Here is a 24,508-nt window from a genome sequence, read left to right on the forward strand (position 1 = left end):
AAATCCTTCCAGAATGATATTCTGAGGTAACCCAAGGAGAGTTACCTCACGCCACTTTCATTTTTTAAAACATTGATATGATCCATAGGCAGTAAATGCTTGAGGCAGTATGTGCTGGTTTTATAGCAAGGAAATAGGCCCCTGGAACTCTTATATCAAGAATGGACTATTTCATTAAATTTTATAGCTTAGTTTGAAGGCCTGGGATTATGGGAGTATTGATAAAATATTTCCTTTCCTGCTACTGCATCTAACATTTGGCAAAAAACCAAAAAAACCAGAGGGGTTGGGGCATTGGAAAACACATGGAATAAAAAAAACAGTCAATAGAAAAATCCATGTTATTAAAAAAAATACTGGAAAAGAATCCTAGTTTATTTTGTAAACCATTGTTTCTCAACCTTGGCAATTTTAACAGAATGCTGAGAAAGTCCACACACTGCTTTAGACTTTTTTTTTCTTCATTTACAACATTTAACACTGGCAGTGCTTCCAATAGGAAATTATTCTATGGGGTTTCTATAACTTTATAAACATCAGTTAAAAATTTGGAGTCCTAGTGGACAACCATTTAAATATGAGCCAGCCGTGTGCAGCAGCTGCCAAAAAAGCCAACACAGTTCTAGGCTGCATAAACAGAGAGATAGAATCAAGATCCCTTGGAGTGTTAATACCACTTTATAATGCCTTGGTAAGGCCACACTTGGAATACTGCATTCAGTTTTGGTCGCCACGATGTAGAAAAGATGTGGAGACTCTAGAAAGAGTGCAGAGAAGAGCAACAAAGATGATTAGGGGACTGGAGACTAAAATATATGAAGAACAGTTGCAGGAACTGGGTATGTTTAGTTAAAGAGAAAGAAGGACTAGGGGAGACATGATAGCAGTGTTCCAATATCTCAGGGGCTGCCACAGAGAAGAGGGTCCAAAGCACCTGAGGGCAGGACAAGAAGCAATGGGCAGAAACTAATCAAGGAGGGAAGCAACTTAGAACTAAGGAGAAATTTCCTGACAGTTAGAACAATTAATCAGTGGAACAGCTTGCCTCCAGAAGTTGTGAATGCCCCAACACTGGAAGTCTTTAAGAACATGTTGGATAACCATTTGTCTGAAACAGTATAGGGTTTCCTGCCTAGGCAAGGGGTTGCACTAGAAGACCTCCAAGGTCCCTTCCAACTCTGCTATTGTATAATTGTATAAATTTTATTCAGCATGTAAATTATAGTGCAAGCATGTATACGCTAAATACCATTAATTTTAGCAGAGTTTATTATGCCACAGACACATATAGTGAAGCCTGCTGAATTCAGAAGGATTTTTATCTGAGTAACCAGATGCAGAATGGCGCTTCAAAGCACTTAATTCACTAAGATGTTCAAAGGGCTTAACTTTGGATCAATTCTTATCAGCAATTAAAATCTGTTACCTTCTTTTGACCACCTGCTTTGGAAGCAGGATAACATACATTTATTGTGAAAATGAATATCTATATAACTTTAATTTAAAATTAACAAAGTGATTTTCTGATTAAGTTGTATGTTTGCTACTAGCATTTGTATTTTCCAGAGAAATATCATTAGTTTTCAATAATAATCAGTTGTTCCTTTTCAGTATTCACTATTTTGTCCTTTAACTCTATACACGTGTTTCTAAGAGCTGACACCAAGTTAATGACACAAAATCAATTTACTGTAGTTCTTTACATGAAGGAGCAAAGGTTTATTCATGAGATTGGTCCTTACTAGCTTCTAAAAATACTTGGTCAACAAGAGAGTGTTAATTTATATTGTACTGCACTTTGGTACTAATAAGTTCATGTTTATGGCCCAAAAGTGACGTCTTCTGGATGGCCAGAAGAACTTTGGGACTGAATATCTAAATTGCTGTACTTTCCTAAGGTTGGTATCCCACATTCAATTTACAACCATTTAACCACCGCACAAACTTACAATGGCACTGTTGTACTTAGAGGACTGTCATAGCATCCACAGGGTCATGTGACCCAAATTCAGGCACTTGGCAACTGGAATGTGTTTATGATAGGTGCAGCACAGGGGTGGGCTTCAAAAATTGCAGCAACGAGTTCGCTGCCACCTTGCTGGGTGGACGCGGCCTAGTCGGCCTCCTGCACCACGGGGGTGGGGTGGCTGGGTGTTTTTCGCCCTCCCCAGGCTCTGGAGGCCTTTCCTTGAGCCTCCAGGAAGGCGAAAACTGCTTCCCCTGGGATCCGGGGCCTTTCCGAGGCTGGAAACGGGCCCGTTTCTGGACTTCCAGAACTTCCAATAGGACCATTTTTCACCCTCTCCGAGACTCCATGCAGGCTCTGCACTTACCTGGCATGATGAACGGGCTGCGTGGCGTCTCCTGGATGGGGGTGGGCGTGATCAACCAGGGGTGGCATTTGGGGGTTCACCAAATTGGGCAGAATCGTAGCTAGAGGATCGCCCGAACCCATGCGAACCCCCAGCAGCCCACCCCTGGTGCAACATCCTTGGTTATGTGATTATACCATTGGCAATCTTCCCAGCCAGCATCCCACAAGCAAAGTCAAAGGGTGGGGTGGGGGGGAGAGGGGCAAGATGCTTAAAGACTTCATGATTCACTTAACTGCACTGATTTACTTAACTGTGGCAAAACAGGTCATAAAATCAGGCACAATTCTCTAAAAAAAAAAACCTGACTTAGCAATCGAAATTCTGTTCCAACCCAATTGTGGTCATAAATCGAGCATTACCTGTATATAGTAATCAAAACAATAGCTTCGCCTGAATGAATGCAGTAGGATTAACATGAACAGAAGAAAACACCATATCCATGTTGAGCACTCATAAGAATTATGATCCTAATAATTATTCAGACTTGTTGACACTTCAGAATGATTAGAGCTTGAATACCAGCGATGTTCCTGCAAAATAGTGCAGATCCAAATGAATCTGATACTTGGCACTTGTTCAACACAATTCCCCATCATCTTCTAAGCTATTCAAGTGAACTTCTTTTAACGCCAGTTTTGGGTCCAAACTAAATACGTGGATACTTGCAATTTCCCTTTTCTTGTTCCGAACATTTACTGTTTATTCAATTTACATGGATGCCCCCAAGTTACAGATGGGACTCTCTAGGTACCTCAAACTGGATTAAAACCGACAATTTAAAAAAGTCCTCAAAATAACATTAAAAAAGACATTTGAAGTTAATCAATCCTATTTATATGCTCCAGAGCATGTTTTTACAACCTTTAGAGCCCAGAGGGACCCTCAAAACATTTTTTCAGGTCTTGGGGAATCTATGAATCCAGCTCAAATGTAGGACCGAAGTTACAAAATTATTACATTCCTTATCTGGTCCTTTATATATGTAGTAACAGTTAAACTAAAAATAAAGAATAAAACATTTTCCTTTCTCCTGCTTTATGGATTGATTCTGCTTCTGGCAAGCCCTTGGTCTCTAGCATCCACCCCAAGGCAAAGCAGCCCCTTGGGCTGCTGCACCTGCAGAAGACAGGTGTGCACCTGTTGCTGCTAGAGTCCTGCCCAGACCTCTTGTGCCTATCCTGAGATGGAGCCTCCTCCCCTCACCACTGCATTTGCAGAAAGGTGTGCAACACCACAGCAAGGAGCCCCAGTATGAAGTTCCTAGCAGCATCTCACACTCTTCTGTGCTGCCTCACCGTCCGCTGCTCCTCCCTCCTTCTCCCCTTCTCTTTTAGCATCGTGGCTTTCTTAGCACCCTTTTAGAAGCCAGGCATATGCGCACGCAGTGTTAAAGATAGAATTCGAGGACTTGTTTCAAACAGCTGGACAGCAAGAGAACGAGCAGAGAAAAAAGCCAAGTCAGAAAAACCAGCAATTACTTGCAGATAAGAACTTAGCTGAGCAAAGGTGAATTCGGAGTCGAGCTGACCAAGGTCAAGCTGAAGATTTAGATGCCAAGTCAAGGGAGAGAGAAAGTTTTTGTTAATTAACGTGCCGGGGTCATACATAACTAGATTCCAGGCAAGAGTCACAGAACGCAAAGGCAGGTGCTCAAGTTGCTTGCAGTAAGGGAAAACTTGGAGAGGCTTAAATCACCTCCTTGCCTGACATGCACAGCTGTTGCCAATCTTCCCTTAAGCTTTGCTGCTTAGTTCAATATCTTGCTGTTTACTTGTGAGTTGCACACTTCAGTGGAATGCAGAGATCCCAGGAGAAATTGCCAGGAAATGAGGGGGGCAAGTGAGTGACTGAAGTAGCCTGCTGCTGAGTCCGACTCTAATGGTATGATATCCTTACTTCTTCCTTTGCTTTTGCTTTGCTCAAGGGAACCAACCCAGTGTTGGAGATTGGAAGGGTTTTGTTCATTTTAAAAAAACAACCAGCTAGTCTTCAATTAAACCCCAAATTTCTGTTGCGAAGTGAGACATCTGTGAAATGAGTTTCCCTATTTTACTATCTTTCTTGCTACGGTTAAGTGAATAACTGCAGTTAAGTTAATATCACAGTTGTTAAGTGAATTTGGATTCCTCATTGACTTTGCTTGTGAGAAGCTCACAAAAGGTGATCACACGACCCCATGACACTGCAACCATCATAAATATGAATCAGTTGCCAAATGTCTGGATTTCGATCACATCACTTTTTTTCAGTGCCGTTGTAACTTCCAAGTGTCACTAAATGAACTGTAAAGCATGATCTCCCAGGGAACTCTTAGTGGCCTCTCGTGGACCTCCAGTTGTGAAATCCAGTTTTAAATTCAATTTAATTTCCACATAGATTAAATAAACTTATTCTTAAATTCATATGTCTGACAGTCACCATCTTTTAATTATTATTACACAAGAAGCTCTGGGCTGTCCTTATCTGGCTACAAAGGCTACAAAATTAACTTCTTTGTTGTTAGTTGCAAAGTCGTGTCCAATCCGTCATGACCCCATGGACAATGTTCATCTAGACCTTCCTGTCCTCTACCATCCTCTGGAGTCCATTTAAGCTCACGCCTACTGCTTCAGTAACTCCATCCAGCCACCTCATTCTCTGTCATCCCAATCTGAGGACCCAGATTGTTGGGGGCAATATGCTGACTCTCTGTAAACCGCTTAGAGAGGGCTGAAAGCCCTATGAAGCGGTATATAAGTCTACTGCTATTTCTTCTTTTGCCCTCAGTCTTTCCCAGCATTAGGCTCTTCTCCAGTGAGTCCTTTCTTCTCATTAGGTGGTCAAAGTATTTGAGTTTCATCTTCAGGATCTGGCCTTCTAAAGAGCAGTGCGGATTGATTTCCCCAGTTTGATCGCCTTGCAGTCCAAGGGACTCGCAGGAGTCTTCTCAAGCACCATAGTCCAAAGGCCTCATTTTTTTGGCGCTCAGCCTTTCTTATGGTCCAACCTTCACAGCCATACATTGCAACTGGGAAAACCATTTTTCCCAATTTCCCAATTTGCATTGCAATGGTAAAATTAACTATAACCAGAATAATAACCAGGTATAGGGTTGCTTAAATTTGGATTCCTGCACCAAACAGAAGGCTGGATTCAAGAGCCCAATCGCTCTTCTAGTGCTGTAATTCTTTGTTGTAATTTTTGTCACATGCCTTGTAAATCTATGGAAGGGTAGATGTTAACTTTCTTAAATGAATAAAAGCTTCCCAATGGGACAATATGAAAAACCAACACAGAGATACATTTTAAATAAGTCATTGCTTCAGATATCAACACTACCCAGATGAATATGTTAAAGGGAAATGAGATATTTTTCATAGTATTATTTTACCAAAAATATACATATTTTACTGAAAATTTATTTTCTTGTTACGTTTTTTTGAAATTCAAAAAATTCCAACTGCAAGTGCCACTTTTTTCTGCCCAAATAATTGGTTCATATTTTGAATTTTAATTAGGGGGCGAATTATATCATTGTATGCATCCCAGCTTCAGTTTTAGTGTGGAAATCTAGATCCTAAATCTTCCTTTAGTCTGAATCACGTTTAGATTTTTGAAACTGGGTAATTTATATCGCCGCCACCGTTAAAAACAAACGAAGCAAAACACATCCATGTAAGTAACTAATTATAGCCGGAGCTCTTCCGGAAGGTCTTTGCATTCTGGGAGATGTAGTTTGGCGTTAGCCAATCAAGGAACGTATACTGTTGAAGGACGTTAAAACTACAAGCTCCAAAATGCATCAGAAAAAGTACAATTTGCAGGCGCATGCGCTCTCAAACGAATTGGCTACATGCGTGAAAACTGTTTGGATTTTTCCTTCCTTCCTTCCTCCCTCCCTTCCTTCCTCTCTCCCTCCCTCCTTCTCTTCCTCCCTCCCTTCCTAGTGTCCCCTTTGTGATGAGCATCGCCCGGTCGTGCGCTGGTTGTTGAGTTGTGCAGAACGGTGGAAGGGGAGAAATAAGGGGAATTTGGAAAATAAATTTGACTCTAGTCTCTGTCAAACTTTATTTTTGGTGGGGGAGAACATAGAGTTCCACACATCGATCCGGAGAAAAAGCCCTGGGATGCGTTATTTTATTGCACAAAAATAAATATATATTAAAGTTATTTCTTTGGTGTGCAGCAGCAGCCAAAAAAACCCAATACAATCCTAAATTGCGTTAACAGAGGGTCACAATCAAAATCAAGTGAGGTACTAATACCACTCTATAAAGCCCTAGTAAGACCACACCTAGAATGCTGCATCCACTTTTGGTCACCACACTATAAAAAGATGTTGAGGCTCTAGAAAAAGTGCAGAGAAGAGCAACCAAGATGATTAGGGGACTGGAGGCCAAAACATATAAAGAATGGTTACAGGAACTGGGCATGGCTAGTCTAGTGAAGAGAAGGATCAGGGGGGACATGATAGCAGTGTTCCAATATTTGAGGGGCTACCATAGAGAGGAGTGGGTCAAGATATTTTCCAAAGCACCTGAAGATCAGACAAGGAATAATGAATGGAAACTGGCCAAGGAGAGATTCAACCTAGAAATGAGGAGGAACTTTCTGAGAACTATCCCCTTCTTGAGTGTGTGTGTGGGGGTGGGTGGACTAGATGACCTATAAAGTCCCTTCCAACTCTGCTAATCTGTAATCTCCGTCCCTGTTCTTCCAAAGAAGAGGTCTCTCCAACCTTGGCCACTTTAAGACTTGTGGACTTCAACTCCCAGAGTTCCTCAACCAGCTTTGCTGCTGCTTTGCTAGCTGAGGAACTCTGGGAGTTGAAGTCCACAAGTCTTAAAAGTTTTCAAGGTTGGAGAGACCTTTGCTCCAAAGGATACATTTGCGGGTGGACCTTAGTTATTTAAAGATGCCACGCGTGCAAATCCTTTCTTTCTCCCTCTGCCAACCCTTCACCCCGGCCCGCAGATTCTTCTTTTAAACCAGAGTTTCTCAAACTTGGCAACTTCCAGAGGGGTGGGCACTTCAACTCCTAGAACCCCCCCCCCAACTTTTAAAAGTTTGTCAAGTTTTTTCAAACCCTTTAAAAATTTTAAAAAAAATCTTTAAAAAATTAAAATTTCCCCCGGGGATTCAGACGCCAGCCCTTGCATCAGGCTGGGCTCCTATGGGTCATGAGATCAAGCGATCGGATTGGATCGATCTCAATTCTGCGAAACCCTTTTCTAGGGTTTCAAAAGAGCCGCTTCGGGGTGAGCCCTCTTCGTCCAACAACCCCCCATCCCACCCCAAAAACAGCGGAACCTGGGAACTGTAGTTCCCTGGCTCCTCCTCCCAGCGCCATGCGATCCATGTGATCTGGCCGGGATCGGCCGCCCCCGGGGTTCCCCTCGGGCAGGGACTGTCGCCTAGGCGGATGGCTTTGCGCTGCTGGCGCTCTGTGTGCAGAGCGGCGCTGGGAAGGGCGCTGCGAGCCGGCGCCGAGCAAAGCAGGGCCGGGTCCGGCCGCTTGTCCAGCCTCAGCCGCGGCTTTGCCACCGCAGCCGCCGGGCTCCATCAGGTGAGCGGAACCTCCCGATCTCTTGTGCCTTCCAGGGTATTTTTTTTTGTTGGTCGGTGACCTTTCCAAGGAGAGCCAGCCGGGCAAAGAGGCGAAACGATTTCCCCACTTTTGGCCTGCCGGGCTTCGTCTCCAGCCGCTTCTCTTCCGAGCTGGCGGTGGGCGGGGGGATTCCCTGGCCGGGATCCTAAAAAGGGGATTCCCTCGGAAACATCGGGCTGTTGTAATAGTTGTTTGGTGACCTCCAAGCGCTTGCGAGCGCGATTCGCCATTGCACTCTCCCTCTCTCACACACACAGAACCAACCTGGAAAAGGGATGTAAAGAAGCCGGTCCGATGACAGGTAGTTCTCGACTTACAGCAGTTCGCTTAGTGACCATTCAAAGTTTCATCACTGGGGGGCCGGGGGGAAACCGACCTGTCACCATTTTTTACACTTGCAAGCCAGTGGTGGGATTCAATTTTTTTTTTTACTACCGGATCTGTGGGCGTGGCATGGCTTGGTGGGCGTGGCAGGGGAAGGGCACTGTAAAATCCCCATTCCCACCCCACTCCAGGGGAAGGACTCTGCAAAATCCCCATTTCCTCTGGATCAGCTGGGACTTGGGAGGCAGAGAATAGATGGGGGCGGCGCCAGTCAGAGGTGGTATTTAGCAGTTCTCCGAACTACTCAAAATTTCTGCTACTGGTTCTCCAGAACTGGTCAGAACCTGCTGAATACCACCTCTGCTGCAACCCCTTACAGCAGGGATCCCCAAACCCTGGTCCATGGACCGATAGCGATCTACGGCAGGCCAGCAACTGATCCATGCCAACAAGTGTAGCCCCATCTGTGGGATGCAGCTGGCGTGCAAAACCATGCTTCCTCCAAAACCTCTTTCCATGGAACCAAAAAGTTGGGTGGCCACTACCTTACACCATCCCCCTGCTCATGAGATTAAAATTCAGGCGCTTGGCAACGGACTCATATCTATGACGGTTGCAGTGTCCCGGTGTCATATGATGTGCAACCTTCTGACATGCAAAGTTGTTGGGGATGTCAAATACACTTAACAACCGTGTGACAAATTTAATAAGCGCATTGATTCACTTAATAACCCCTGGGGCGAAAAAAGTCATAAAAATGGGGCAAAACTCACTTAACAAATGTCTCACTTAGCAACAGAAATGTGGGAATCAATGGTGGTCGTAAGTCGAGGACTACCTGTATTAAGTGGGTTGGCTTAAAATTCAGTTTCGAGGCAAGACAGGTGCAAAGGACAGGTTAACTCTAGGTAACTGTGGGTTTCTTGTTAGTAGCGCATCCAACTCCTCTTAAGAGTGGCCCAAGCAATTGAAGGTGATTCTGATGCCAGGATTCCTTGTTTAGCTGTGATTCTGAACTGTAATAGTTTGAAGGTTACTGAAAGATCATCATGTAAAATGCTATCAGTTATATTCCCCCTGATCTGTATTTCAAGAGTCAACAGCCCATGTTCCTTGACCTTCCTGTGGCCCTCTCTGCTCACCACCCCACTTGGTGATCTGGTTATGGGGAATAGGAGGGTATTCTTCCCTGTTGACAGGAGCTGAGAAACACTACTCTGAAGAAATAGTGTTAGGAAGAGAAATAAAAACTAGAATTTTTATTCTCATGTCCACACTCCTTTCTGGAGTTATTCTACAGCCGTGATGGCAAATCTATGGCATGCGTGCCACAGGTGGCACATGGAGCCATATTTGCTGGCCAGATGATTTTCAGCCTTCCGGAGGGCTGTGGGAGGCTGTTTTCATCCTTCCCAGGCTTCAGGAAAGCCTCCGGAGCCTAGAGAAGACAAAAATCCCTCCCCTGCGTCGCAGGCGTCGCACATACATATGCAGGTGGCGGGGGGGGTCACTTGTGCATGCGCAGGTGGGGGGGTCGCATGTGCAGGTGGGTGGGCATGTGTGTGCAATAGCGCACTTGCACACAGTTTTGGCACACCTTTAGAAAAAGGTTAGCCATTACTGCTCTACAGGTTTCTGGAGTTACTCCACAGATATTTCCAAGTGACTTTCTTACAAAGTCTCTTAGCTACTGATAGATAATACTTTGAGGTCCCAAACTGAATTTCAATAATGAGCCTGGGTTTCTGGAATAATTTACTGGAGTTTAGCATATGTATCTTATTCCTGACTTTTTATTTTTAAATCAAGAACAGCCCATCTCTTTAGAGACCTTGTGAAATGAATTGGTTCCTTGAGAAGCTACTGTTAATAGGGATATTTTCTACACAAGCTTTTATTGACTGTGCATGGATTTTTAGTGTTGACTTTTAAGCAGCATTCTTGATCGCTTCCTTGGACGTATGATTAGAGAACGGTTGAAATGTATTAATTCAATAAACGATTGGAAATGTTTGACTTGCCTTTGTTTATCTTTTCTTGGAAACGTAGCCTTGATATTTGCTCTTAAGGCAACTCATTCTCACTGTCGTTCTGAAAACTAACAGTCTACCTAATCCCAATTCCTTTTGAAATTTTGTCCACTGCAGCCGACATCTCCCTCATTTGGATTCCTCTTTGATATTGATGGAGTGCTTTTACGGGGCCGGTTAGTCATTCCCGCTGCGAAGAAGGCATTCCAGAAACTAACAAATGTGAAGGGCCACTTCCATGTGCCAGTTGCATTTGTAACCAATGCCGGGAATTGTTCTCGGGATAGCAAAGCTGAGGAACTGACGGAAGCCCTTGGATTTAAGGTATCTAGATGATCTATGTTATCAAGTCAATGGCTGACTACAAGAGTAGAGTTCTGAAGTACTAAGAAGATCATTCTCTAAGTCTTGTGCAGGATCTATGTAAGGAAAAAGAAACCTATTGTAATGTCTAATTGTAAACAGAGAATAGAATAGAATAGAATAGAATTCTTTATTGGCCAAGTGTGATTGGGCACACAAGGAATTTGTCTCTGGTGCAGATGCTCTCAGTGTACATAAAAGAAAACACACATTCGTCAAAATTCATAAGATACAACACTTAATGATAGTCACAGGGTACAAATAAGCAATCAAATCATACTAGGAAACAATCAATATAAATCATAAGGGTACAAGCACAAAGTTATAGTCGTACAGTCCATAAGTGGAAGGAGATGGGTGATAGGAATGATGAGAAGGTTAATAGTAGTGCAGACTTAGTAAACTTAGAGCAAGAACGGACAACTGATTGCATCAACTTACTTTGGACTGCAAGTTTTCTATTCCCTTGTGATTGGCCATTGGTCTCTGAAGTTGGTAGGACTTGATCCCAAACTCATAGGCTCAATTAACAGAATCTCACTATAGAATTGGTTTAGTACAACTAATACTGCATGTATTAGTTTGATCTAGTGGTTAAGGTACCAGGATAGAAATTGGAGATCATGAGCTAATCCTGCTTTAGGAGCAAAGCTGCTGGGGTGACCTTGGGGCAATTACTCTCTCGCTGAGTCCAAACCACTTCACAGAGTTGCTATTATGGGGAAAATAGGAGGAGGAAAGTAGGTTGGATATGTTTACCGCCTTGAGTTATTTGTAAAAGTAATACAGGTGGGATACAAACAAACAAATAAATGATAGTCCATTTGTTGGATATTATTTCTATTTATTTTTATTCGTTTATTTTATTGATTTATTTGTATCCTTACATTATTATTTTTAGAAGAATAGACTCACGATGGCGAAGATAGCTAATACTCCTTCTTCTTCCTATTTTCCCCACAACAACCCTGGGAGGTGGGTTGAGATGAGAGAAAGAGGGTGACTGGCTTAAAGTCATCCAGATGGCTTTCATGCTCCAGCTGGGACTTGAACTCATGGTCTCCTGGCTTCTAGCCTGGTGCCTTAACCGCTAGACCAAACTGGCTCTTTCTTATTTCCAAGCTGATGCATTAATAGTACAGGTAGTCCTCAACTTACAATCATTTGTTTAGTGACTAAAGTTACAATGGCACTGAAAAAAGTGACTTAGGACCGTTTTTCATACTTACGACCATTGCAGCACCTCCAGCAGAGGTGGGTTCCTGCCAGTTCTAACCTCTTCTATAGAAGAGGTTCCACAAATCTACAGTGCCGTTTAGAACCGGTTCCAGCTCCCTCCCCCCGCCCATCCGCACATCATCAAGATGAGGAGCAAGAGGAGGAATTCTGGGAGTTGAATTCCACAAGTCTTAAAGCTGTCAAATTTGAACACTCCTGGAGTATTTTTTCTAAAGGGTTAGGGGTGCAGGGGGCTTGTAACTTGACAGCTTTAAGACTTGTGTGCTTCAAATGCCAGAGTTTCTGAGCCAACATTTTGGTTGCTAAGCAAAAGCGTTGTTAAGTGAGTTTCACCACATTTCACAAGTTGGCCACGCCCACCCAGTCACTTGGCTGGCAAGCCACTCCCACCCGGTTACATGGCCAGCAAGCCACTCCCACAAAGCAGGCCACATCTACAGAAGAGGTTCTTAAAATTTTTTGAAACCCACCACTGACCTCCAGGGACATATGATCAAAATTCAAAAGCTCGGTAACTGGCTCATATTTATGCCATTGAAATGTCCTGGGGTCATGTGATCACTTTTTGTGACCTTCTGACAAGCAAAGTCAATGGGGAAGTCAAATTCACTTAATAATCATCTTACTCAGTTAACAGCCTCACTGATGCCCTTAACAACTGTGGCAAGAAAGGTCATAAAATGGGGCAAAACTCACTTAACCTCCGCCTTGCTTACCGGTAGCAGCAGTGGTGGGTTCTGGCTCCCCGGTTCTGCTACAACGGGGCTGCGAGTCCACCACGTGCATGCGTGCAGCCTGCCCATGCGTATCCACCGCCCGCGATGCTTCAGCTGCTTGACGGAGCGTCGCGCAGGCACCATACGCTCTGTGCGCATGCACAAATACCCCAATCGGCTCAAATAGAGGTAAGGAGAGCGGGCTGGCGGGTGGGCCCTCCGGAGTACTGTACCCGAACGGTACCTGGTGCTCCCAGCAGGCACCGGTACGCCCATACAAGGGCGTACCGGTTGTATCCCACCATTGGGTAGCAGTGAAAATTTTGGACTTAATTGAGGACTACCTGTAGGTACATTTTTTTCCATACTTCTGGATAGATTAATATTTTAAAAAAAATAAAAATATGATGTTCCTTGTCAGGGTGTTCTTTCAGGTGAAATGTAGCTATGCAAATTCATAAAGGGATTCATATTGGGATTGTAATGTATATTTGGACTTCTCCTTCCATCACTAAAATCTTCATCAAAAATTGGGCTGTTTGCAGTCTGCCCTGTTTGGATGTTGAGCTGAAATTTTAACATAATATTTCCATGAAATATTCATTTTGGGCTGGATCTGATATTGGTTCAGTTCTGAAAAATAATCCCATTAATCTGCATTTGAAGCCTGGGGGGCGGGGGGGGGGAGTACGGTATGTATGTGCCAGAAAAAAAGGGAAGAATATAGTTAATCAAGTCTATGTGTGTTTTCTGTTCCTATTTATTATTATTTTTCATTTCAAGGGACTAAGAGTTCTCCAAGGAGATTATAAAGCCAGATATATAGATTCATGCATACATGACAGATAATAAAATCTTAAAATGCCTCCATAAATTACAGAACAAAAAGAGCCATCAGAGCCCAAAATTGCCCTACTCCTCAGATTGCTGGGAGAAGAGGAATAATTTATTCCATTCCTAATCAAATAACTCTGTAAACGCCAGGTTGGCTTTTGAGAAAGAATATTTGAAAAGTGGGTTACCAGGAATAGAAAGGCTTTCTTTCTTGTAACCAAGAAGGAACACACATGTATGGAAAGACCTATGATAGTGATGCAAAGGTCTGTTTACAGGAAGAAAAGTTTCTTGAGATAATCTGGCTCCAAATTGTTCAAGACTTTGCATTGACCTGGAAAAAAAATTAGCATACAATAAACCCAATGAAATAGGGAGATTGTATGATCCTGAATTTGGATAAGCATAAGTTTCTGAGCGATGTTTAAAGGAACCTCTATGGTCCATGTGTTATGCTAAGTCAACCAAAAGATCACCGCAACATGTATATCTAGACTTGTCTAGGTGCAGCTAGTAACTAGAATATCAACCATATAAAAACTTGCCTATATATGTATCCATTTATTTAAACAAATATATAAGGATGCCCAGTTCTATAACTGAGTGGGTTATCTATCCTTCAGTGAAAATGTTGGATCTAAGGAATCTTTCAGTTTTAAACCTGGCTTTTTAGAATGGGATGGAAATAATCTGGGCATTAACCAGGCAAATTATTTATGATGGCAGTCTTTGGTAAAAAAAATTGGTTAGCTATCGTGTCCTTTTTCTTTCTTTTCAGGTATCTCCTGAATGGGTAATCCTTTCCTATAGCCCACTGCAACTTTTCCACCAGCTCCATGACAAGTGTGTGCTTGTGTGTGGACAAGGTCCTGTGGAACAAAATGCCAGGGAGTATCCTTTTCGGTTTCCAAACTTTTTTCTGTTCCTCTTCCTCCCACTTCCTTAGTTGTGTGTTGAGAAACACTGTTATATAATGGGTACAACTGCATCAGTGGTGGCTTCTGGATCCCGTTCCAACTGGTACGTTTGGAATGGGCCCGGCGTCACCAACATGGATGCATGCGGTACGCACGCACACACAAGCAATGCGTGCATGCGTCGTACTTGCCTGTGATGCTTCTGCAAGCCTCCGTGACGTTCCAGCTGCCTGGCGGAGCGTTGCGCAGGTGCCGTACGTGCCATCCGCATGCGCAGAAGCACCAAAGACTTAAAGGACAGGTAAGGAGCTCGGGTGGGCAGGTGGGCCCTCCAGAGCACCGTACCGAAACGGTACCCGGTGCTCCGGGCTGGCTCCGGTATGCCCGTACCAGGGCGTACCGCCTGCAACTCACCACTGAACTGCATGCATTTGTTCGGTTACTGTCCTGTTTTCCCTTGGAGAGTTCAGAATAGCAGACATGGAAATTTCCCCTTATTGTTTTCTACAGAAAAACAAGTATGTTGGTGGAGATACAGTGAGAGGTCCAAATCACTCCGTGGAGGAATGGCAACATAAACCTAGATCTCACTGGTTACAGGCCAATATGGTAGCCCATGTGCTAGTTTGGAACGTTGGATATAGTGAGAAAAAGGGGCTGAAGTACCATGTCCAGGGGTGGGCTGCTGGAAGTTTGCAGGGATTCGGGAGAACCTATATATAAGATTCTGTGCAGTTCGGAGAACCCAAAAATCCCACTCTTGGCTGGCCCCGCCCTCCCCTCCCCTCCCAGGAGACCCCATCCGGCCTGTTTTGGTTGCAAGTAAGTGTAGGGCATGCACAGGGGCTTGGGGAGGGCAAAGAATCGGCCTACTGGAAGTTCAGGGCCCGTTTCCGGCCTCTGGAGCCTTGGGGAGGCCGTTTTCGCCATCCTAGAGGTTCGAGGAAAGCCTCCGGAGCCCGAGGAGGGCAAAAACGCCCCCCTCCCAATCATGGCGCAGGATGCTGACTAGGCCAGCAACTGGGCAAACACCTTGCTAAAATGTTTGAAGCCCACCCCTGACCATGTCACTCAATCAGTGATCCCAAGCCAAATATTCTTGTGGCCTCATCCATTCTGTGGACATGAGGAAGAAATAAGATATCAGTGTGGCGGTTTGAGGAACATAGTTTTGCATAACTTGATTGTTTGATTGATTATGTGCCATCAAATCGTTGCCAACTCTTAGAGACAACATAGGTTTCCTCCATGATCCTTGGCTGGTCTTTCAGAACTTGCACTCTTTGCCACTGTAACTTTAGCTAGCCATTTTGCTTTTGGTCATCTTCCCTTTCCCTTCTACATTCCCACTATTGGAGTCTTTTACAGAAAACTGTGTCTTATCTAAGGTGGATTATTATATCTCCTCTGTCCCTAATAATGGAACAATTCTCACCGAATTAGTGATCGTCGATGGTAACTGGTTAATCTATGCTTCACTTCTATGTAACCACGAGGGAATCATTATCCCAAAACAATCCTGAAAGAAATGGTCATGTATTTCTCCTTCCAAATGGGGTGTTAGGTTTCAAAATAGGATGTGGTCCGCTTGTAATTTGAAAAACGGTGCACAGTTTGCATCAGCTGAAAAGTCTGCCAGGTGCAATTTACAATAAATGGCAACCCACAAAGAATGATCATATGAGGTAAAGAAAGTTGGATTGTGGGTCTTTGGTTACCATTTAATGCAGGGGTGTCAAACTCAAGGCCCGTGGGCCAGATCTGACCCACGTGGTGCTTAGATCTGGTCTGTGGGGCTGCTTTGGAAACAGCAAAGGACTGGCCTGAAGTGCTTCTGCCAGTGAAAACAGGCTTCTGAGCTCCGTTTTCAGCTGCAACAGCCTCCTGCAACCCTCTGCCAGTGAAAATGGAGCTCAGGAGGGGCGGCCCTCCCATGGTCCATTTTTACTGGCAGAGGGTTGCAGGAGGCTGTGGCAGCCAAAAACGGTCTTGGGAACCTCTGTGCTTGGCAGAGCACTTGGTCAATCACCAGGCTCCCCCGACATGAGTGATGCTGGGCTGGCCACGCCCACCCTGACCAAGCCCCCCCTCGAAGGGGAAACACAACTCTGATGCGTCCCTCAATGAAATCGAGTTTGACACCCCTGATTTAATGCATTTAAAATGAACTCTGAAACGAAAGAATTTCAGTACCAATGAGTTCAAGGATACTGAATTAAAACTTACGAGTGTTTCTTATCACGGTTGTTATATGAATCACATGGTTGTTAAGCAAGTCTGGCTTCCCCAAGTGACTTTGCTTGTCAGAAGCCAGCTGGGAAGGTCACAAATTGAAACCATTTGACCACAAGATGATGCAACCAATGTAAATGTGAGTTGATTGCAATCATGGATGGTGCAAATGGTTGTAATTTTGAAGATGGGTCATAAGAAGGCACTTTTTCCGAGGCTGTCTTAACTTCAAGATGTTGTTAAACAATTGGTTGTAAGTCAAGGATTACCTGTATTTCTGATCATTTTTCTTCGGGGAGGGGAAAAATGCTATTCCTTGACCATCTGAAATAGCTTGGGATTTCAGCATATTCTCACCATTGAAGACATCAGGAAAGCATTTCCTTTGTTGGATATGGTTGATCAGACGAGGCGACCTAAAGAACTGGCAAGTATTAACCTGGCCATGGAAAAAAGTGTGATGTGGGGGCGAAATAAAGATAAACTTTATGTCCCTATAAAATTTACAATGTAATGATTATGTATAAGGCAGTTTCAATTTCCTTACTGGCACGTGGACAAATGCATTCTGCCTTGAGGATTTTATTATACCTAATTTGAAGCAATAGTGATAAAAGAACATTATCTGGCTTTAAAAAGTGTGGTTCTCAACTTAAGACAAAGTTAGGTTTTGCGGGTAACATGCACCCCTATTTGTCCGCATTCTGTCATGTTGGGACAGCCTGTTGACTTCAGTCAGAAGTTAATTAATTGATTGATTTGATCACAGTCTATAGATATTATAAATTCTAGAGGAATCCCACATGAAGCCAATTAATGCCATTCCTTTATATCTGTGATATAAGAAAAGCCCTTAGTGACATCAGGGGCAAGGTTCTGGAACATTGAAGTCTCTGCTGATTTGAAGCTACTGTATTTTTTGGAGTATAAGACGCACCAGAATATAAGACACACTAAGATTTTGAAGAGGCAAAAAAAAAGTTTTTGCACTCTGCAGACCTCCCCAAAATGGGGCATTTTTCGTGGAAATGGGCCCATTTTTTCCCCCCCAAAAAGGGCATGCATAGCCTTTAGGAGGCTTGTAGAGTGCTCCTGGTGGCTTGGGGGGGGGAGCAAAAAACAGTCTGTTTTCTCCTCATTGTTTCCCCTCCCCAGCCCCTAGGAGCACTCTGGAAGCCTCTTAAAGGCTATGTACGGCCATTTTTGCAAAGGGGGCAGGATTTCAGGGGGCCAAAAATGCTGTATTCGGTGTATAAGATACACCCAGATTTTCACCTTTTTTGAGGGAAAAAGGTGCATCGTATACTCCAAGAAATACGGTATGTCTTCTGCTATCTGTCATTACTCTTGGAAAGGAAGTCTTTTGTTCAGAAAAAGGAAACGTGGGGATAGAATTACTGGGAGGGAAATAAGATCCAGCTGGACCTCTCTTGCTTTATGGACTTAATAAAATTTGCTTCTAAATTTGATTATTTTCTCTGGCAATACCTTGGCTCATTTGCTTAAAATTTATTTGTTCTTTTTTTGTAGCCTCCTCCAACCGTTGACTTTCCCGCCATAGAAGGTAACTATTGTTGGGAACCTTTGCAGTTTTTAGGATACAGTTTAAGGATACAGTTTGCTCTTCAGACTTAATGTATGGTCTTGATCAAACTAAAAAGAGCACTAGAAAAATAGAAAAAAATAGTTGTGGATAATCGAATGAATAACACTGTAAAAATGTTAGAACGTGTGTCATGCAGACATGCCTTGTTTACAAAGTTACCTGGCTTTTTCCAACTTTAGGAATAATTCTGTTGGGAGAGCCAGTAAGGTGGGAAACTTGTCTTCAGTTGATTGTTGATATACTCCTGAGCAATGGAAATCCAGGAGTTGAGTTCGCTTCTGCGCCATATCCACATATACCTATCGTTGCTTGCAACATGGACCTCTTATGGATGGCAGAAGCCAAGATGCCAAGGTGAGCAAAATAACTTGCGAGGATGTATGTCTTTATTACATTTTTAAATCATTTCCCCCCACCTATCCAAATATCATTAGCATTTTTGATAAATCTCTTGCAAAATAGGCCATTCCCAGTTAGCTTGCATGAACTAGAAGCCGATTGTTATCCATTAAACAAGTTGTAATTTGGTATTATTTTAGGAAGGGAAGGGTTTTTTGTCTTTATTTTTAATATACCTCAGTCAAACAGATCTGCTAGTGCCATTCTATAGTGGAAGCCCTAACAGTGGTGGGTTGCAGGCGGTACACTCCGGTACGGGCATACTGGGTACCGTTCCAGTACGGTGCTCTGTAGGGCCCACCTGCCTGCCTGAGCTCCTTACCGGTCCTTTAAGCCTTTGGCACTTCCGCGCGCGTGCGTGGCGCATACGGCGCCTGCACGACGCTCCACCAAGCAGCTGGAGCATCACAGAAGCTTGTGGAGGTGTCACAGGCAGATACGACGCATGCTTGCACCGTGCGCGTCCATGTGGGTGACACTGGGCCCGTTCCAACCGTATCAGTTGGAACGGGATCCGGAACCCACCACTGAGCCCTAAGTAGTGGTACCACTGAAATGTCTTCATTTCACATTTGACTGTGCAACATTAGCAATTTTATATAGGGGTGGGCTGCACTTACCTTAACAACCAGTTCACTGGTTGTGATTGCGGGTGCCATCCACGCATGCGCGCGGCCTTGCGCTCATGCACTTTGCTCGCTCATGCACGTGCCTCACACACATGCGTGCGGCATAAAAAACAAGGCTAAATAGGACAGCATAGCGCCAGGGCAGGTTAGTGGGCCCCCTGCAAGTTGCAACTACCGGTTCGCCTGAACTGGTCCAAACCGGCAGTAGCCCACCACTGATTTTGTATGATTAATTGTGTTGAAGATTGCTGAGAGAGCCAGAGAAACCAACATAATAGTATTTCCTGGGCTTTTCCTATTATATCCAGTCTTGAAACATGACTGATGGCCATCAATTCTCTAGTATCTCGCTTAAAAAATAATAGTTGCAACCATGTACTTTAAGAGTTGAGGCTCTTGGGATCTTTGATCTTTCAGTTTCTCTTATTTGTTTGCTGCAATTCATGGCTTGCTTGAAGATAATCTAGGAGCTACAACTAGTATAGAATGTGGCTGCCTAATTTTTAACAGGGGCTATATAATTATGGGCCTGAAACTATTATACTCTTAGCACCTTGAACTGGCAGGCTCAACTTAAAGGGTTGATGTTTGTTTATAAAGTCATTATAGTTTAGGATTCTAGTATTGAAAATATCGCTTTCCTTTATCTCATTCAGCTTGTGCAGTCAGATTGCTTGGTGGGCCTTGCTCATAGACATACCAGTAACGGTTCAAAAGGTGGTAGCCAGGAGTTGAGAATTTTGAGTAATATCCCCATTATGATGCCTTTATGTCCAGGCATTTATGAGTTAACAAATTGTTGGAAACGTTCTCCTTCCTCTAGAGAAATCCGGGCAATTTTTTCCTATCTATTAGGAGAGAGTTCGGAGAGAACATTTTTGTTGTAGTCTAATGGTAACAGAGCAAATCACTAACAAGGGAGCAGCAGCAAATATTGAATTTTGCAAGAGCAAATATCAGTGACAGGTGAACATCCTGGTGTATGTCACCTGACACGTAAAAACAAAAACACCCTGGAGCTTGCCAACAGCATCTCTAAGCCATCTTCTAGGCCAGGGGTGTCAAACTCCATTCATTGAGGGCCCGCATCAGGGTTGTGTTTGACCTCTGGGGGCCAGGTGGACCTGGCCAGGGTGGGTGTGGCCAGCTCGACATCAGTGGTGTCACAACGGCCTCCTGCAGCCCTCTGCCAGTGAAAATAGAGCTCGGGAGGCAGTCCCCTCAGCCCTGTTTTCGCTGGCAGAGGCACTGCCAGCCAGTCCTTTGCTGCTTCCAGGGTGGCCCCACAGACCAGATCTAAGGACCCCATTGGCTGGATATGGCCCACAGACTTTCAGTTTGACACCCTTGTTCTAGGCACTGTGATGGAATAAGTTTGCTCTGGCCCTTTTTAGTTCTTTTCGTCCCAATTTAGCCAATAGTTCTGGGATTCTTAGGTGATTTTCCATGGAAGTATTACCGTATTTTTTGGAGTAGAAGATGCACCTTTCCCCCCTCAAAAAAGAGAATGAAAATCTGGGTGTGTCTTACAGCATTTTTTTGCCTCCCGAAACCCTGCCCCCTTTGCAAAAATAGCCATGCATAGCCTTTAGGAGGCTTCCAGAGTGCTCCTAGGGGCTGGGGAGGGCAAAATGAGTGGAAAATGGGCCATTTTTCACTCATTTTTACCCTCCCCAGCCCCCACAAGCACTCTATAAGCCTCCTAAAGGCTATGCATGCTCTCTCTTTTTTTTTTTTGACAAAAAACGGGCCCATTTTCATGAAAAACTACCTGTTTTTGGGAGGTCTGCAGAGTGCAAAAACTTTTTTTTTAATTTGCCTCTTCAAAATCTTAGTGTGTCTTATACTCCGATGCGTCTTATACCCCGAAAAATACAGTAATTAGTCCTGATCCTGCCTCCACTGCAGTTGCTGTGGCCAGTGTTTCGACATTGAAATATGGTACATTTAATCCAGAATACATATAAGGCAATATAAGGCAATCAGTCAGCATCTACGTTGATTTCCTTTCTCATTGTCTTCCATTGTCAAGGTTTGGCCATGGCACCTTTCTTGTCTGCTTGGAGAACATCTACAAGAAAATGACAGGGAAAGAACTGAAGTACGAGGCCCTGTTAGGCAAGCCCAGCACTGTTACTTACCGCTATGCTGAACATGTGCTCAAGCAGCAGATGGAGAGTTGTGGCTGGTCATCCCCTCTTCGCCAACTCTATGCTGTTGGGTAAGCAATCCTCGTACTTTAGCTTGGGAAGAAGAAGGTTTTTTTTTTTTTTTTTTTTTTTTTTTTTTTTTGCAGAAGTCAACTTTAATTGAGTTAAAGGATGAGGAAGGTTTTTGACACAGTGCAAAGACTGGCGAGAAGTATTGTGTTGCTCACTGTTGGAGTCCTTTGGGATTGGGCGGCCTAGAAATTCAATAAATGAAATGAAATGTTTGGGTTGAGAAAATTATATGCATCCAGCTATTGTGTGTAAATGGTTTGTGGCTAAGCACAATGCACAACTTGTCAGTGTGAGAATCTAGTCTCTGTTGCTGTTGTTGATCTTGAATGGAGTATCTATTTATAAGCAGTAAAGGGCTGTTGTGGCTGGCCAACGGCCAGCAGAGCTGGCAGCAGATTCAGACAGTGGGGAGGTTGGGGAGGAACATGGACCAGTCCTGGGGTCTGGGGAAGGCTCTGATGAGGGCTCTGTGTCGGAGGCAGAGAGGGGGCCAGAGCCGTATGCCAGTTAGCAATAGCAGTTAGCAGTTAGACTTAGATACCGCTTCATAGGGCTTTCAGCCCTCTCTAAGCGGTTTACAGAGTCAGCATATTGCCCCCACAGTCTGGGTCCTCATTTCACCCACCTCGGAAGGATGGAAGGCTGAGTCAACCCTGAGCCGGTGAGATTTGAACCGCCGAACTGCAGATAGCAGTCAGCTGAAGTGGCCTGCAGTACTGCACTCTAACCACTGCGCCACCTCGGCTCCTTATCAGCTGCTTTCAGAGTCAGACATCAGTGAGGCAGACGAACATCTGGAGCCTGTTCCCTGGGTGCGCATGCGCAGAGTTGCCAGACGAAGGGAACAGCTAAAGAACAGGGGGCAACTTGGGAGTAAGGCCACAAGTGGACGATGAATGGCCCCTCCCAGAGGAAATAAAACGGGAGCGAAAGGGGAGTGGAGTTTGCAGGAGACAATTAATTTGCTTAATTGGTTCGTGACTCTCCCAGACTCCTTGTAAAGTTTTGCAGATATCGGCCTGTCAGCTCTCCAAGCTGGTTAAGGTCTGTGACTGTAAATCCTCTCTTGAAAGACTTTGCTAGATGCGAACGAGCAGAATTCACAGTGAATTAATAAAAGGGTTTTTTGGTTGGGACAAGGAGTTTGCTTCATGCTCTTGGGAAGCCTAGGTCAGAACAAATGCATGGTTAGTGTATCAGGTGGAGACAAGTGTACTAATGATGTTTTTCCCGTTGTAAATGTGTCATTGGCTGTGCTAACTTGGAATTGGGGAGTTTTGGTCACAACACAACTGGAGGATACTATGTTGGAGAAGAATGATTTAATGGCTGGCCAAAATCATATATTAACTACTCTTTGTCCCCTCCCCACCCTACTGTGTTCTTATATCATGACTCTATTTATAGGGACAATCCAATGGCTGATATTTATGGTGCCAACCTCTACCACCGCTACCTCCAGACTCAGGCTGAAGTCAGTGTAACTGCTATGGCAGCAGAGAAGGAGAAACATCTGGAGACCCAGAGAGACTGCGATATCTCGGTCAGCTCTGCAAAGAGCTGCCATTCTATCCTAGTTTGCACCGGGGTCTACAATCCTCATGGAGACATCCCTACTGATCCCGAGAACATCCTGAAGACTCTATCCCACGGGCATCGTGACTTCCATTTTGATCCCTCCTTGGTGGAAGCTTCTTATGTTGTTCATGATGTGAATGATGCTGTGGAACTTGTATTTCAAAAAGAGAATTGGGAACAAGATTGACCAACCTAATGCCAGCAGCATCTGATGTGGGGATGCAAGAAAACTTGACCTTTTTCTTGTTTAACTCATGCCAAAATGAAAGAAAATCCTCCAACTCCTTTTGTTTTTGTAGGGATTATACTAAACAATTTTTCAAACCCTGAAATGGTCAATTATGTAGTTTAAAATTAATCCCCTTTGCTAACGTTGACTTGGCCACAGAGGTATAAGGACTACTTAATTGAATGGATCACTTGGTGATCCCATAGGATGCACACATCTGTAAGATTTTAAAACTCTTCTTTTGCCTAAAATACAATCAGTCATTGAATAATCCCACTTTGTGACTTTGTTTCATCCATTTTATTATTGGGATGGGGGAATCCTGTCTAAATACTGTAATCCAGTATCATGAGTGCTGCTACAGGAAGTCCTTGGATTACAACAGTGATTGAGACCAGAATTCCATTGCTAAACATACGGTCCCAGCTGCTGTTGTAAAGTGAGGACCGCGTGGGTTGTTCAGTGAGGACTTCACATGATTGCAACTTCTGACTTCCTGCCAGCTTCCCCATTGATTTTTTTCTTGTGGGAAGCCATCAGGGAAGGTAATAAATCTCAATCACATGGGCGCAGGGCTCTGTTGGTCAGAACCCTGAGGACCTGTCATATGTCCCCTGGTTCGGTGCCATTGCAAGTTTGAACAGTTGCTGACCAGCGGTCATAACCTGATGACTGCCTGTACACTTTCAGGGTTTGCCACACAATTTAATATGATATTGTACATCGTAAATTCTTGGAAGCTATGGAACCTCGTCACAGTAGGAATGCTACTTTATGCTATATAAATGAGAGGATCATAATAGGTAGGTACCGTAGTAATGAATTCAGACTTTCTTCATGACTACCTCATTTTACTAGCCCTTAAATATTTATCCCTACTTGCCATAAAGGGCCTAAGCCCTCCAAATTGCACTTTTGAAGGTCTTAACATGCGTGCTCTGACAGACCTATCCTTTCTTACAAAAAGTAAGGTATAAAAATGTGAGAAGTGCATCTTTTTTATAAAAGAAAAACTTTATTTAAGTAAGTTGGAAAGGAAATTTATCCAGGATCATCTTTTTAACAGTAGTTTACCTTTTTAAAGAATATTTTCTAGAGATAGATTATTCTCTATATAATGACTGCATATAAAACTAATAAAATTGTACGTACTTGCACAAAGGTTTACACACACACACACACACACTCCCATACTTAAAAAGTGTATAAGACTTCAGTTTTTTAAAAA

General features: G+C 43.7%; 1 protein-coding gene across 1 annotated transcript; it reads left to right on the plus strand.

Moving 5' to 3' along the window:
* Positions 1 to 7,712: 7,712 nt before the first annotated feature.
* On the plus strand, positions 7,713 to 23,553 carry HDHD5 (haloacid dehalogenase like hydrolase domain containing 5). Its single transcript, XM_087722891.1, has 8 exons — positions 7,713 to 7,920; positions 10,434 to 10,640; positions 14,247 to 14,359; positions 16,951 to 17,044; positions 18,148 to 18,181; positions 18,403 to 18,577; positions 21,284 to 21,472; positions 22,881 to 23,553. Exons 1-8 carry the CDS (start codon positions 7,777 to 7,779, stop codon positions 23,236 to 23,238), a joined length of 1,314 nt encoding a protein of 437 aa, XP_087579017.1. The 5' UTR covers positions 7,713 to 7,776; the 3' UTR covers positions 23,239 to 23,553.
* Positions 23,554 to 24,508: the final 955 nt, after the last annotated feature.

This window comes from Thamnophis sirtalis, unplaced genomic scaffold, assembly GCF_051295495.1.
Source record: "Thamnophis sirtalis isolate CommonGarterSnake01/CBP01778 unplaced genomic scaffold, rThaSir2_p1.2 scaffold_9, whole genome shotgun sequence".
Taxonomy (NCBI): domain Eukaryota; kingdom Metazoa; phylum Chordata; class Lepidosauria; order Squamata; family Natricidae; genus Thamnophis; species Thamnophis sirtalis.

What these genes read in the sequence shown, in the direction of transcription:
- HDHD5 (XM_087722891.1), top strand. Translation starts at nt 7,777, where the DNA reads ATGGCTTTGCGCTGCTGGCGCTCTGTGTGCAGAGCGGCGCTGGGAAGG. An exon ending in CAGCCGCCGGGCTCCATCAG is followed by an intron (nt 7,921 to 10,433) that starts GTGAGCGGAACC and finishes TGTCCACTGCAG; the next exon opens with CCGACATCTCCCTCATTTGG. An exon ending in GTGGAACAAAATGCCAGGGA is followed by an intron (nt 14,360 to 16,950) that starts GTATCCTTTTCG and finishes CATCTGAAATAG; the next exon opens with CTTGGGATTTCAGCATATTC.